Source organism: Tamandua tetradactyla, chromosome 23 (genome assembly GCF_023851605.1).
Source record: "Tamandua tetradactyla isolate mTamTet1 chromosome 23, mTamTet1.pri, whole genome shotgun sequence".
In the NCBI taxonomy this organism is placed as follows: Eukaryota; Metazoa; Chordata; class Mammalia; order Pilosa; family Myrmecophagidae; genus Tamandua; species Tamandua tetradactyla.
Window position 1 is genome coordinate 8,845,124 of NC_135349.1, and position 16,017 is coordinate 8,861,140.

A 16,017-nucleotide genomic window follows, 5' to 3' on the forward strand; every position below is an offset into this window, starting at 1 on the left:
CATGGGTGATGTCCGCAAGGGAGGGAGGGGACTGAGGACTCAAGAGCCTTAGGGACCCTGGAAGAGGGTAGTAGAGATAGGAAATGGGGCAGAACGACTGCTGAGGCCCTGCAATGATTTGCACGATAGGGGGCAGGTGAGAGCTTTGCGAGCTGAGCAAAGATGCTCCCACTAGGCCTGCCCCTGCAGCTGTCCCAGAGGGAGGGCAGACTGGGAGGGAAGGGCCAAATGGAGATGGTGGGATAGAAAATGGGGCCCTTTGAATGGGATTGAGCCCATCTCAGCTCGCTATTTGGGAGAGAGAAGCTGGGGGAAGACGCTCCGTAGCTCCCCCTCCCTCCCCAGGAGCTGGGAGAACCTGCCTGGGCAGCAGCTTGAATAGGGGAATTGTCTGCCCACCCCAGCTGAATGTGTGTGTGTGTGTGTGTGTGTATACCAATGTACATAGACGTGGGGAGTCCACCCTCGCCACTCCCAGCTCCCCTCCCCCATGGCCAATCCAGACACTCTACCCTCAGTGCCTCTATACCAACCCCAGCTGCCCACATCTGGTTCACATCTGTCTCCTTCATCTAACTGGGCCCCCCATGCCAGCCTGGGTCCCCCTCCTCCCTTTCAGGGAGCTAAAGGGCAGGGCTATGAGCTCCTGGCCTCCTTTTCTCAGACAGTTCCCTGCCACAGCTAAGGAATAGGAGTAGCAGAGGGAGGGGGGAGCCCCACCCCGGAGGTGCCCGGGGCTCTTGGCAGAGCCAGCTGGAGCCGTTAGAAGCAGCTGCCAGTGACTCATCTCCCAGCCTCCACCCCCACCCCCAGTCCTGCCTCTCCAGAGCCCCGACCCCTCCCCACCTGCCATAAAACCCTCCAGACTCTGACCCAACTTTCCTCAGAAACCCAGTACTTTCCCCACTCCCAATCATCCCCTGAGCTTCAGCACACTTCCCATTTTCTTTTATTTATACAAAAAAAAAAGTTTTTAAATATAACTTAAGAACTCCTCCAAGCACGGGTCAGCCTCTTACCGCCACCTCCCTGCCCCTTTCACCACCTCACCCCCCACACACCTCCACAGACACAGCTTGGGGGGGTACTTGGGGAAGAGGGAAATCCCTGGGGGTATGTGGCAGGACAAGGCACAGTTCTGGAATCAGCCATGATGTGTCCCTGGTCCAACTTGGGTGGAGGTGGCCACAGTGACACAGGTTCCCTCCAACGTGGTCATAACAAGGACAGGAGAAAAACAAAATGGGAAAATAGGACTAAAAACAAAAAATAAAACTTGAAAACCTTCAATATGAAGGCAACAACAGACGGGGGCAGGCACATTTACAAGGGAAAAAAATAGAGTTCGGTGGTGACAGCAGCAAGGTCGGAGACATCAAAGGCCAATGACTGTCACTGGCCATGACAGCCCTTCCTGCCTCCCGACGTTGCCCCCCTCTCTTTGGTCTGCAGGGCCCTGGCCCTTAGGGTGAGGGGGAGCACCTGGGGGCCCTAATTGGGGATCAGAGGGCTGCTGTGGGGATCCCCACCCAATCTCCCCTGGGGAAGTTGGGGAATCATGGGTGCTTTCTTTCCCTCTGGTCACACCCAATCCTGGGGTGGTGGGGAGGGTAGTCCCCAAATCCAGTCTCTCCAAATTGCTGACACTCCAGCCCCGTGGGTTCAAAGTGCAATCCAGCGGGGTGCAGGGATGGGGCCTCCTTGAGTCCCCGCCGACTCCCGTCTCCCCCCAAGGAAGAAGGGGACAGGGGGCGCCCATGGCTTCAGGGCTGTGGGGCCAGGTGCGGGGGTGCAGGTCAGTACTGTGGGGCTGCTCCTCCGGTCCCGCTTGGTGTTCCAGGCTTGGCCTGGGCCTTCATATGCTGGACACTGGCTAGGATCTTCTTCTGGTGTCCCGCCAGAGTGACTCCAATTCGGAGCAAGTCCCTGTGGGCGGAGAGAGAACAAGGTGAGAGCAGCGCCAAAAGCCGTGTCCCCGCCTCGGGACTGCCAGCCAATCAGAAAGATTAAAGGAAGAGAAGCTTGTAACGTCAACAGTTACAGGGCAGATCCCGGAAGATTTAGGCGGCACTGGGCTTCTGCGCAGCCGCGGGAGGGGTAGGGCCGAGAGCTGCAGCCTGGAGACCTGGATCTTCAAAGGGACGGTGGGGGAAGGGGCTGTGCAGATTGCTTTAGAGGGGAGAGGAGTGAAGGGGCACACAAAACAACCTGTCGTGTCCCCACCCCCCAATCCGCACGCCTGGAGACTGTGATAAGGGAAAGCAGAGGAGATGGTAAATGAAGAGCAGAACCTGTGTCAAAAAGAAGCTGGCACAGGTTAAGGAGGAGGGCTGTTTGGCAGGGAGGGTGGCAACGAGGACCGTCTAGTTCCAGATTTATCATTTTTTTATCATTCTAACCTGGGGCAGGAGAGACTCAGGGAGAGAAATGCAGAGGCAAGGCTGGAAGGAGGATACCAGAGAGAGGCCTGCAAGGTGAAAAACAGTATTTGGGAGACATCAGAACCATAAAACATTTAACTTCAAAGCTGGGAAGGAGCTCCAAAACCTAGTGCAGGCTCCTTTTATGGGTGGGAAGAGTTGACACGTTATTGTTAAGTGTTAGCACCAGCGCTGGGACTGGAATGCAGGATAGATGCACAAAGAGAGATGCAGATTGAGGAGGGGGAGGAGGTAGTGAGGTACAGAGGGCTGCGAAGGAGGAGAGGTGGACATGCAGGCCCGCTCTCAGGATCCTCAGCCCCAGCAACTAGTACTGTTTTGGGGGGCTCTTCCTTAGCGTTGCTCCACTGAGAACGTAGAGCTGGATCTGGAAGTTGACCCCAGAGGTTCCCACCGACTCTGAGGGCCTGGTCCTGGGCTCAGTGCCTACAGTCCCTAGGGTTCCTCTGGCTGCTCAGCTCTCACCATCAGCCCCCTGGAGCTCCTGGGATGACTTACTCAGCAGAGATCTGGCTGACCAGCTCAAAGGAGCCAAACCCTGCGGCTGCAAAACTTTCTTCGTATCTTCCCATCTTGATGGCTCGGAGCCACTCCCCCACGGAGCCAAAAGCTGAGTAGTGAGGCTGCCGCTGGTCCAGGAGTGGATGCGAGGCCCTGGGAGGCAAGGACGGGAGGACATACTGAGTCTCCAGCCTGAGTCAGATGGGGAAAGTGAGGCCAGCCTTGGAGAGGGGACAGACACCATCCGCCCACGCCCCGCGAAAGGCAGTGGCAGAGTCTGGGAAAAGGGTGCGTTCTCTCGGGTCCTCACCCCCCGTTCTCCCTGGCCACGATTTTGAGGCTGGCAGGGTTCCGGATCATCTTGTCCAGGGCGCTGACCACCTGGGGGAAGCGGGGCCGGGCATTCCGGTCCTTCTGCCAACAGTCCAGCATGAGCTGGTGCAGGGAGGTGGGGCAGTCTGGGGGTGGGGGCAGCCGGTAGTCCTGCTCAATGGCGTTGATCACCTGGGGTAGGGGGAAGAAGCCCTGGGTGAAGACGTCAGGGGACAACGAGGATGCCAGAGCCGCCCCCTCCCCAGGAACAACATTTCCATGAGTCCTCCTGGCTGGGGCTGAACGTCCAGTGGCTCTTGGGTTACAGTCTGGATGTGCAGCCCCCCGACCCTGCCCTCCACCTCTGCATCCTTCTGTGACTTAAACACGCCACGTCCGACTCTCTGATATAAAGAGCCACCTTCGTCCAGCCACTCTCAGCACCTCAAGGACCCCTATCCCAGGGGAGAGAACATTCCAGAGAAGCTTGATATGACTGCGGGACACTCACATCCTGATTGCTCATATCCCAATATGGCCGTTCCCCAAAAGACATGACTTCCCACATCACAATCCCATAGCTCCAGGCGTCGCTGGCAGACGTGAACTTCCGGAAGGCGATGGCCTCGGGGGCTGTCCACCGGATGGGAATCTTCCCTCCCTGCAGGACAGGGGGAAAGAGGTGAGCTGAGGGGCTCACAGTCCCCAAGCACACTGCCCACTCGCCCCCATCCAACTCCCATCGCTCCCCAACTCTGTTCCTTTCCCAGACGCCCTAGAGAGCAGTCCCATAAGCTGACTGCACCCACCGAAGTCCGTATTCTAAAGTTCCTTGGGTCTCCCTCTGAATCTGCTCCTGATCCTCTCATTGGACCAGAACATCACTCCCCCCGCCCCCCCCCGCCTCCCACCTCTTCAACCTTCCCTCCCTCCTGCCTCCCAGCCTCACCAAAGAGCTCGTGTAGGTGGGATCAGAAGAGTTCTCCTCCAGGAAGCGCGAGAGGCCGAAGTCGGACACCTTGCAGACAAGGTTGCTGTTGACCAGGATGTTGCGGGCGGCCAGGTCTCGGTGGACGTAGCTCATCTCGGCTAGGTACCGCATGCCCGAGGCGATGCCCCGCAGCATGCCCACCAGCTGGATGGCCGTGAACTGCCCGTCATTCAGCTGCAGGAGGGCACCGGGAAAAAGGCTTGGTTGGTGCGGCTCACTCGCCGTCCCCTGTCCTTCCGCTTCCTAAGCCATCTGTCCTTTCCAGACCCATCTGACAACTTACCTGCCAGCCTCCCAGGTGAGCCGAGGTCCTTCGGCCCTCACTAGATTATGACGAGGCATTGCCTAACATTTCGGTTTCAAATATGCATCCAATTGATTAGATGATAAGGAGATGATTTTAAATTTTTTCCTTCCATTTAACCCAGTTCAATGCTTTACACCCAGGAAATACTCAACAAATGCTTTTAATATACTGTGCTCCTTGTATTTGATAGCAAGAGATTTGTCTCAAGCTAGGAGTGTCCTCTGAGCTACCTGTCTGCAGGTGGAGATGGGCGGGTGCTGGTCTCGCTCAGCCCACTTGGACCCTGACTTTGTGGTTTTGCAAGACAGCACCGAGGAACTGGGTGGGCTCAGCGCCCACAGCGGTAAAACCCAGGACCTAAAGCCCGACCTTGACCTTTTTACATGGGACGGTGAGCTAATCCCATCTTCTGGGTCCAGCCAAATGCAGGGGACTGTCTGCATGCCCTGGAGGGTCAGGGGCACAGAGTCCAAACACTGACTTAAGCCATCCTCCAAACCTGCCACTACCTCAGGCCTCACATCTCAGGTCATCCCAACACGGAAACGCCCAGCTGCTCAGCCATAGACCTGAGCCCCCCGTCACTCCGTCCCTCACTCACCACTTCCAGTCCACCAGCAACTTCTGCTGGCTCAATTTCTGAAACTGAACATCCCCCAAAATGCAAGTGCTGCTCTGTGCCCCACTGCCTGGATGACTGCAGCTGTCTCCCTGCTTCTGCTCCATCCACATGGCCAGTGGGATCTCTTAAATCACCTCACCCTCCTGCTTCAATTCCTTCCCTCCAATGGCTTCTTCCTGCCTGAGGCCACCACCCACCTTGCGACTGGTCCTTGGTCCCCCTGCTCACTGGGCTCAGTCTCTCAAGTCTTCCTGTTTCTCAAATCTGCACAGCCCCTTCCTATTCTGGGTCCCTACTCTCTGTCCCAAATGTGTTGTCCACCAATCTCATGACCGGCTCTTTCTCAGCTACCCAGATGTCGCCTCTTCTAAACCAGATGCCCCCTTCCTCCGTCCTGTAGCTGGACCTTCGCATGGTACCAATGTAACAACACACAGATTCCTGAGTCCACGAAGCAGGACTTGGCTGGCATCACTAACCCAGGGGGCCTGTCTCCACCTCACTTACAGAGTGAGCCAGACAGTCTGGGTCTCCTGGTTGGATGCAAAGAGGAGGTGAGGTATCCCCTGATGCAGTCCAGCCATAAAGGTTTAAGTCTGAGCTTATCAAAACATTCCAGGAGCAGACCACAGTGGCTCAGCAGGCAGAGTTCTTACCTGCCATGCTGGAGACCTGGGTTCGATTCCCAGTGCCTGCCCATGCCAAAAAAAAAAAACCAAAAAAACAAACAAAAAAAAATCCAGGAGATGGAATATATTCAAGAGGAGAGCTGGCTCGAGGAACTGCCATGGACTGGTAATGGCTTAGAAATAATGCCTGGCCCTAAACTGGATCCTGGTTTGGATAAACCAGCAATAAAGGCCATTTGGGGGATATTTGGAGAAATATGAATGTGGTCCATAATAATTTTATCGAGTGCAGTGATGTTACTTTGCTACGTAAGAAAGTGTTCTCACTTTTAAAAAACAATGCATAGTAAAGGTTAAAAATAATAATAAAGTCCAGTAAAACCTGCTAAAGAAAATAAGAATAGAATAAGCTCTTCCTATCTCATCCCTGGCCGCTTTTCTATGACCTTGTTTTTTCTTCCACATCTGCAATTATGTTTAATTTTCTGAAAAGCCCCTTATAGTATCAACTTGACAAAGTGGTGGTGCCCAGTTCTGTCACTGTGAACTTAAATCATCAGCACTGGATTTCACCTATGGCCGATTGCATCTGTGGTCAGCTAAGGGGCGTGCCTTCTGCAATGACTGACCTTAATTAGCTGGAGGCTTAAGAGGTGTTAGAGGAGAGCTCAGCGCTCAGAGCCCACACAGACCCAGATGTTTGGAGATGCAGAGAGAATACGCTCCAGGGAAAGCCATTTGAACCCAGAAGCTGGGAGAGAGGGCTGGCGGACATGGAACATCGGGGTGTGCCTTCCCATGGGACAGAGAAACCCAGGCGAAAGCTAGCTGCCTTGCCTCTGAGGAACTGTACATCTGTAACTAAATAAATCCCCTCTATGAAGTCAGTACATCCCTGGTGTCTTGCATTCCGGCAGCCTTAGCAAAATGGAACACCCCTCTATTTACTCTTTCATCGTCAGTCTCCCCCATTGCTCGTCAGCTCCGAGACCAGAGACCTCGGCAGCCTGGCTCAGGTGTCTCCCCAGCGTGAGAACAGTGGCTGCTGCATGGAAGGCACCTGGCAAAGTTTCATCGAAAGAGCAAAGATGACCCCTAACATCCCGGAGTCAGCCACCCCAGAGGCCAGTCTGACCCCAAGGCAAGGCCGGTTGCAGGGACTCAGCCCTCCCCACGGGGAAAATGAAGGGTGGAGTAGCACAGTCCAGCTGGACACGGCTGGAGTGGGGGCGAGGCCCTCCGTCCTGGGCTCTGGGCCCTGGCTGGCTACAGGGGGTGTCGGGGGGGTGGCTGCGGGGATCTCACCCGCAGGAAGGAGTCCAGGGCACCGTTCTCCATGAACTCGGTGAGGATCATGACTGGCACACTGTTGGTGACGACGCCCTCCAGGCGGATGATGTTGGGGTGCTCAAACTGGCCCATGATGGAGGCCTCGCTCAGGAACTCGCGCCGCTGCCGCTCTGTGTAGCCGCCCTTCAGGGTCTTGATGGCCACGCAGCCCTCCTTCTTCCCCGGTGCCTTGAGCCGCCCCCGGCACACCTCGCCAAACTCGCCTGCGGGGAGGACACCTTGGTCAGTTTCTCCTCCTGGCCTGGCTGGGGGCCGTCCGCTCATCTCCACCGCCCCCCACCTTCCAGAACCACCCAGGTGCCTGGGCACCTCTCCTCTTACCTGCGCCGATCACCTCTTCAATCTTGACATAGGAGACATCAATTTCTTTGGCAAATTCCCTCACAGCCTCATTAGGGTCTTCGTAAGTGAAGGGGTCGATATAGACCTTCGTACCTGAGGAGCCAGGCAGGGGTCCATTTGCAAAGGAGCCATTTCCCCCCAGGCCCCGACACCCTGGCTCCCCGGCTGCACCGCCTCCAGGAGAGGACACCCACCATGCCCGATAAGATACTGTCCGTGCTTGTCCGAGTACTCGGCTTCTCTCCCACTGCTCTGTTTGCTGCGGCCAACGAGAAAGGAGCAAAAGGTAAGCTGAGGCACGCATCCCCGTTCCCCCAGGGGCAGGGCTGGAAGGGGGGGTCAGAGTTCCAGTGACAGTAGGCCCGTGGGGCTCTGAGGTCTTGTCCCGGAGCAGCAGGGTGGGTGGGGGGGGGTGGTGCATCTCCCCGGGGTGGGGGCGGGGGTCCCCCGGGATGCAGGTGCCAGAGCCCTCACCGGAGGCAGAGGACAGCAATGACGACGACCACCAGGACCAGCACCACGCCCACCACCGCCGTGCCTGCTATCAGGGCCAGCTGCTCCCGCCAACTCTCGTGTTCTGGGGGCGACGAAGCCGGCAGTGAGGAAGAGCCCACCAGCCCCCCGCAGGCCCCAGTTCCAGCCTCTGAGCACAGGGGGTCTCCGGCACCGTCGTGACGGATGGGGAAGTGGGGACACAGGCGAGGTCGGCTCGGGACGCCCAGTGGTTTCCAAACTGTTTTCCCTGGGCTCCTGGGTTCCTCCAGGTGCCCTTAGGGCAAGGGAGGGAAGTTTCCCAACCTCGTTTTTACCAGAGCAGTTTTTATTTTGTTTCGTTATAAATGACTGGTGTCCAAGAAACCTTTGGAAGGCTCCAAAGGTCCAGCGTTATGAGGTTTATAATCACACAGCGTGGAGAACCCGAATATTCATCAACTCATGTATGGATAACGAAAATGTGGTCTCTCCACGCAACGGAATATTATTCAGCCATAAAAAAGGAACGGTGTTCTAGCCTGCCCTGCAACATGATGAACCTTGAAAACCTGCTGCCGAGTGAAAGAAGCCAGACACAAATGACCACGTATCATATGATTCCATTTACAGGAAACGTTCAGAATAGGCAAATCCACAGAGACAAAAAGTACAAAATGCCTCGTGGTTGCCTAAGGCTTGGGAGTGAAGGCTAAGGGGTGCTGAGAATGCTCTGAGATCGAGTGTGGCGATGCATACACAACTCGGGGACTAGAAGCCAGTAGTTGGACACTTTAAATGGGTGAATCACATCATGTGAATTCTACCTTAATAAAGCCGCTAATTTTTTTTTTTTTAATTTTCCAGGTTGCGAAAGCCACCAGCCCAGCACGTTACAACAAACATGTGTCACTTTATTTAATTCCCGAAGCCCTGAAGAAAGGCTTGATCACATTTCCTCTTACTGGATGAGAGAGGGAGCTGAGGGTCAGAGGATCAACATTTTGCTGAAGAACCCCCCCAGCTGGTAAGCACGGAGGGGACTTCCCAGCAGGCTGTTGGGTTCTCCCCTGTGCCCTCTTCTCTAGGACATGGTGCCCTAGGGTTGTGGCCCATGACTTGGGGGAACTTACAGGGGCAGAGACGACCCAGTGGTGGCACCCCCTGCCTGCCCCCTGCCATGCGCCCAGGCTCACCGTCCCGCAGGGTCTGGCTGTGGTGCTCCTGGCCAAAGGGCCCGTAGCCAGCCTCAGAGCGCGCCCGCACCTGGACCAGGTAGCTGGCACCCCGTTTCAGCCCCTGCAGCTCTGCCCGGTTTTCTGAGGTCTTCAGGAAGCGCACGCTGCTGGGGCCCTCAGCGCCCTGTCCAGGAGGAGGAGGGGGCAGGTCCTGAGCCAGGGCGCCCAGTTTCTGCTGCCAACCCCAACCCCCAACCCCCTGCTAGCATCCGCTGGGTCACAGGGAGCCTTTGTGCTTACTTAGCACCGTGCTGGGGCTTTCCCACTCAGTGTGTCTGTCGCTTGGTCCTGGTAGCCACCCTGTATGTGGGCACTGTTCTCTGAACTATTTTACAGCCGGGGAGCTTGAGGCTTGGAGGGTCCGAGGGGCTTGCCCTAGGTTCACACAGCTACTAGCTGGAGATGAGCTGCCTGCCTCATGCTGGGGTTCAGCTCCCCCAGCTCCCCAGCCCACTGCCCACCCCACCGCCAGGGCAGGCCACAGCCCCGTCTCACCTTCTCGTGGTACTTGACCTCGTAGTCCAGCACGGCCCCACCAGGCGCCCGGGGAACAGCCCATGCCAGGCTCAGGCTGCTGGGTGACGACCGTGTCACCCGGATGTCGGACACTGGGGGCGGCACTGGGAGAGACAGACAGACATGGGGGCCCCTCCTCGTGGCAGGGCTGTCCCTTGACTTTTCCAAGTCTCCCCCTGCTCGGTGCACTTGTCCCAGCCCCCCGACAGTTTAAATAATTCTGACTCCTCTGCCCCCAGCCCACTTGGGGAGCTGCTCCTCCCTGGCTCTCCAGTCCGCCTTTGCTTCTTTTTCTCTCTTTCTGCCCCCATCCCACCCCCAGCCCTCAGCTCGTGGGCTCACCCTCGCGGTCAGTGGTGACATTGACAGGCTCAAACGGTGCCGGCCCCGTGGCCAAGGAGGACACCCCGTTCAAGGCAGTGACCTCGAAGGTGTAGGTGAAGTCGGGGCGCAGCCCACGAATCATCACCCAGGGCTCGACCAGGTCCTGCGGGCCAGGGTCGAAGGTCAGGTCTCCCCCACAGTGCGTGCAGGGGCCCCCGGGGCGGCACTCCCGGCAGCGGAGGGCGTAGGTGAGGTCCTCTCGGCCCCCGGACTCCAGTGGGGCGCTCCACTCCAGGCGCAGCAAGGACCCGTTCAGGCGGGGGACCACGCTCCGCGGGGCCGAGGGTGGAGCTGGGGGAGACGGGGCGTCAGACGTGTGAGCGGTGGGTGGGGGACGGGTGGCCTGTTCCACTGCTCTCCACACCGGGGACCCCCATGCCGGGCACAAGCAAGAAGATGGGGGGCCAAGGTGGGAGGCCGGGGCCCACTCCAGGGGTCTGAGCTTCCTCCCCGATGAGCCTCACAGGGTCACGGGTCACTTACTGGTGCAGGGTGCACCCCGGGGGTCCGTGCGGGCCCGGAAGTACCCAATGCGGCACTGGCAGACGGAAGAGCCAATGGTGTTGGAGTGGCTGTTGGCCGGGCACGGCTGGCAGGACCCCTCCCCTGGCAGGGGCTTGAAGGTGCCCTGGGCACAGGCTGAGAAAGAGAGAGCGAGAGGGTTGTCAAAGACACCCAGCCTTCCTCTCCCGTGTGCAGGGATCATTTGTCAGGTCACAAAACAAACTGCATTAAGTGTGAAAATATTGGAAGCATACTAAAGTAATTTCTCTGACCACAGTGGAATGAAGTAGAGAAATCAAGGACAGAAGGAGAACTGGAAAATTCACAAATGCATGGAACTAAATAACATACTCTTAAATAACCAAACGGTCAAAGAGAGAAGGGAAATTAAGAAAACCACGCAGCTCTGCCTCCCCAGGAGAGCCAGCTGCTCTGTGGTTTGTATGAAGTTCTCAGCGAGGCAGGGCAGGGAGGCAGGAGCTCAGACCTGCCTCCAGGAGAAGGAGACCCTCCCTCGAGAGCAAGGGGCTTCACCACTTGCGACCACGAAGTCTTCGGATCCCTGCTCAGAATGATTTTAAACACACGCCACAGAAGGCATGGGATTGCAAAGGAAACCAATCATGTTGAAACGCACTGATCAAAACGTCAAGAAAATGATCCCATCTATAACCCCCAGGCTGAGAACCCCTACTCTGGTAGGAATTTCGCATCAGTTAACTGGAAGAAACCCACGTGAACAAGAGCTGAGGCTGCGATGGCCTTGTCCTCTGGTCCCCACAAGGTATGCCACCTGAGACAGTCCTGCATCCCCGGCCAGCCTCCCCTGCCCAGGAAGAGGAGGAGGAGGAGTTGGAAATGGTTAGGGGGGAAGATTCTGGAAGCGAGGAAGAGCTCAGCACCATGGCAGGTGCTCTGAAGGCAGGCCTTCCAGCCGCTGAGTGCCCAGGAAGGTGGACAGGACGGAAATTTCCGAGTGGGTGGAGAGGTCCCAGAGCAGGATACGGGAGGCGCCAGCCCTCACCTCGGCACCTGGTGTTCCCCTCGACGGCCTCGAAGCCAGGAGCACAGGTGCAGCCGGTGATGGGCTGCTCGGCCCACTGGCCGTCCTCCCGGCAGTAGAGGCTGGAGCTGGGGCCAGGCGCGGGGACGGCATCGGCCACGCAGCTCCCTGCCACGGGGACCACCAGCTCGCGGGGCACGGTCTCCGGGAAACGGGTCAGGTTCACAGTCAGCTGGGCGCACTTCTTGTAGAAGAGGTGCAGGGAGAGCAGGGCCATGCAGGCACCCTGGTCCTGGAAGGCCAGGTAAAAGCCGGCCTTGGAGAGTGGGCCCAGGCGCAGGGTCTTGACATTTACCTTCCCGGTCGCTTCGGCCCCAGGGCGCTTCCGGGTCAGGTGCTCGGCCGCCACTGTGTCCACCTGCCCAGGTGGGAGAAGACACTCACTCCCGCTGTCCTCCCCTCCCATGGGAAGGACACTCTCTGCTGCTGTCCTCCCCTCCCAAGCCTCTGGGTAGACTTCTGCTTCCCAGCTCACTCTCTCCCTGCCCTCCTTGGCTCCCTTTTCCGGAACCTTCTCTCCACCTTCTCCAATATGCACTTTCCTGCAGGTTCCAACATGAACCATTAATACTTGCTGAGCTCCTACGATGTGCCCAGCCTCTGTCCTGCACTCCTTTCTCCTGCTCATTCGCTCATTCACTCATTCCTCCAACATTTATCGACACCTGCTCTCCGTGCCAAGGAAACAGAAATGAACGGAATGCAGATAAACTATAAAGTATGAAGAGGGTGAGGATGGGTATCTGGACAGAGTGGTGTGGAACCCCAGGGCAGGGAGACCATGAGCAGGAATGGAAAAGACAAGTAGGAGAGGTGTAGAAATGGCAGAGAGAAGGTGTCGTGGGGTAAGGTGCCAGCTGACACAAAGACATAGGGCTGTAAAAGGGCGAGGTGCATTAGAGAAGGGTGGCGTGGCCCAAGCGTCGTCGGGCAGAGCAGCTGAGACGGTGGAGAAGCGGGCTGAGGCCTGGGCACCCTGCCGTGAGCTCCAGGCCGGGCAGTGGGGGCCACTTCTGCCCCACCCAGTGAGCACACCTGCTTCAGCCCTCGCAGGACTTCCGTCTCCTGCTTCCCAGCCCCCGGTTCTCCCTGCTGGAGGCCTGGGAGCTCATCACTTGCCCCCCAGACCCCAGGCCTGGCCCTGAGTCCCTGGCCTGGCTACCTTGATGTAGGGGTTCTCCATCCAGGGTGGCGTGACGGCCGTGGCCGTGTCGGCATCGCTCTCGAAATAGAAGACGGTGAAAGTCTCCTTGCAGGAGCGGCCGGCCCGGGGCAGGGAGAGGCACTCAAGCATGGTGAAGCGCAGCGTGGCGTACACGTGGACGGCACCGCGCCGTGGCACCCAGCCGGTGCGCAGCCAGTGGGCCAGGCCGGGGGCCCGCTGTAGGTCACACACCTCGTAGGTGCGCACGCTGTGCTGCTCCTCGTCCAGGCCGCTTAGCTCCTCCCACTGCCCAGGGGAGAGGGGGTCAGCCGGGGTGCTGCCGAGGGGGTGGGGGTGGGGGCACAGGGAAGCAAGGGATGGAGGTGCCCTCCCTCTTTCCCCTCATTTCCCCCCAGAGCCCCAGGTCCTGGGTGTAGCTCCTACCTGCCCCTCCACCTGAGGAAACGTCACCCACTTCAGGTCGGCAGTTTCCAGTTTTGTGTTCAGCAGGGTCTCTGAGACAGACAGACACACGGACAGACAAAGTCAGCATGTGGGGGGCAGAGAACAGGGAGACTAGGCCCCTGGGAAGTGGGTGGCACAGGGGAGAGGAGCCAGGCGGCAGAAGAGGTGAGGAGCCGAGCAGGCCGTGCCGTCTGGGTCCTCCTGTCGTGCCAACTCCACCCTGACAGCTGGCAGGCACCCCGCTGCCCACCCCCAGACCTCCTAGTCCCAGGGCTCCACGAACTGGTGGGTGCGGGAGGACGCGACTGCTGGGAGGGGAACAGGGCAACCGGGCCGGCAAGGGTTAAAACCTGAGCCCTGACCTGGGCCTGATTCCGTGATGGGCAAAGCACTGCGGGAGTGGGGGGGGGGAGTGCGGCACGGTTAGGAGACAACACTCCCTCCCCAACTTCCACTCCTCCTCCAGGTATGCACCCCGTTTTCAGACAAAATAGTGCTGCGGTGCCCCGTGCTGTCCTCCAAGCTGGTGCCCTGCACCCCAGGTTCATCCCCAAGCACCACCCATCCCCCTCCCACCCCCACCCCCCCACCAATTAGCTGTCTCAGACAAGGAGGAGGAGGAGGAGGAAGTGCTGCAGGCTGGGACGCCTGGGTTCCCGCCCTAGCTCCCGCTGGGGCCTCACATCTGGATTTCATTTTGGGAAGAGAAGGGGAGATTTTAGGGGTGTTGAGGCGGGGGAGGTGAACACACCTGGATCAGCTCGGACGGGCGCCCGGGGTAGGGAAGGGTGCCGGCGGAAGGGGGGATTAGGGGAAACTGCAGAGCCCCTGGTGGTGGAGGCCAGGACAACGTGGGGGGCAGGCATGGGGAGGGGGCCCCCAGGGGAGCCAGCCCCACACCTGGGGCCTGGCCGCCCTCCCCTCCTCTCCTCCCTCACTGCCGTGGGGGCTGCAGGATAGAAGGGAAGGTGGGGTGGGAGGGGTCAGTCTGTAAACTCTGCCGGCTGGAGGTGAGGCCCAGGGCCCCCATGGGTGGCAGGAGACAGCCCGGCACGTTGGGGACAGGATGCCCGGGATCTGGGACGGGGTGGATAGGGGCTGCCGTCCCCACCCTCCATTGTTCGGCCAGGATGGTGTTTTCCTGTCTCCGATCTCCACACTGTCTGTTTTGGGGCTGTCTCTGAGCGCCTCACTTTCTCTCATCCTGTCCCCAGCCTGCCCCCTTCCAGCTCCCTCTGACCTGTCAGTTCCCTCTTGCATCTCCCATCCCTCCTTCCCACTCTCAGTCCATCTCCATTTCTGGTCTTGCCCTGGTCAGTCACTCCCCTCGTCTCCAGCCCCCTACCTTCCTTAGGGCACACGACTTTGCCTAGATTACTCAGCCCTTCTCCAAGCTCAGTCTCCTCGGCCGTGCAACAGGGCCGTAAGCCCTCCCTCCCCAGGGTCCCTGGAACAGGGAAAAGAACTTTTGTACAGTGCTTAGCAGAGGCCTGGCGCTCGCAGAGAGCTCAGGTGACAGGAATCAGGGTGGCTCTCCTTTCCCCCCTTTTCCACTCTCCATTCTTCCCCTTCCCCTTTCTGGGGAGGCTGGGCTGCCCCTTAGACTACCCCCCAGGCCCAGCCTTTGATCCCCAGCCCGGGGAAACGGGTTTCCCAGCTGCCTTTGATTCCTGCCCGTCAGCAGCGCCCCATGGTCCATTCCCCAGAGACCCCTTTTGATTCTCGGCAGTGAAAGGGGTGAGGGAAGCAGCTCATTGAGAGAAGATTAGGGAGGCAGGAGGGGGGTTTACGGGACTCTTGCACCCCTCCCTCTAGGGGACGAGGAGGGGAGAGAGACACACTGATACAGAAACATTTGGGGGGGATGCAGAAAAAAACAAACTCAGAGAGACTAGGAAGTAGGAGTTGGACTGAGTAAGGACAGCATGGGGGGCTGCTCAGGGAGTCAGGGAAAACCCAGGCTCTCCAGGCCTGGGGTCTAGGTGGCATTTAAAGGGATGGGGTGCAGCCTGGGGAAACTGAGGGAGAGGGAAGGTCTGCAGCCAGAGATCTGGCTCTGAGGAAAATATGGGGATTTGGGGTGTGAGTGCAGAGGGCCCAGGAAGATCAAGGGGTGAAGGCTAAAGAACTGGGGGTGGGGCATTTTCCCGGCCTAGCCTGCAGGTCTGCAGTAAAGCGCAGTTTTTCCTCCCCAAAAGTTTCCTCTCCTTTGGCTGTAGTGTGGGAAGCGGGACAGAAACTTGGGGGAGAGTTTTGAAGACTGGGGTGGGGGCGCAAAGGAAAGGCTGCCAAGGACGTTAGGAACCTGGGTTAACAGTTTGGGGAGCCGGGGGTAGGGGACGGTCCCGGGACCGAGCCCCACTCCATCTCCTTCCCAAACAAAAGAAAACTCCACTCCCCCACTGGGCCGCCTCCTCCCCGCCCCCCTCCCGACCTGGCACCGTTGGTCAGAAGTGTTTGGGATTGGGGTGCGGTGGCAGGAGTACAGAGAGGTCAGCCCATCCGCTCAGATGACAACTTTGGGGGCCTTCTAGGAGTCTCGGGGTGCCCCCGAACAGACTCACCTTCCAAAGCCGCGGCGAGCGAAGCCCAGCAGAGCAGCGCCCGCAGCTCCATGGCGCCGCCTCGCTCCGGCTGGATCCGATACGAGATTGGGGGGCGCCGGCCCCCCCAGGTCTGAACACCCCACCCCACCCCGTGAGCGCGTCGGTCGCCGACTGCCCGCGCGGGACTCTCC

General features: G+C 58.6%; 1 protein-coding gene across 1 annotated transcript; it reads right to left on the reverse strand.

Moving 5' to 3' along the window:
• Positions 1-926: 926 nt before the first annotated feature.
• Positions 927-16,017, reverse strand: EPHB4 (EPH receptor B4). Its single transcript, XM_077140823.1, has 17 exons — positions 15,845-16,017; positions 13,260-13,330; positions 12,834-13,121; positions 11,633-12,029; positions 10,588-10,743; positions 10,063-10,395; positions 9,700-9,824; positions 9,163-9,328; positions 7,970-8,072; positions 7,690-7,754; positions 7,475-7,588; positions 7,109-7,356; positions 4,204-4,419; positions 3,766-3,915; positions 3,253-3,446; positions 2,940-3,095; positions 927-1,926 (listed from the first exon to the last, which is right to left on the reverse strand). Exons 1-17 carry the CDS (start codon positions 15,894-15,896, stop codon positions 1,797-1,799), a joined length of 2,964 nt encoding a protein of 987 aa, XP_076996938.1. The 5' UTR covers positions 15,897-16,017; the 3' UTR covers positions 927-1,796.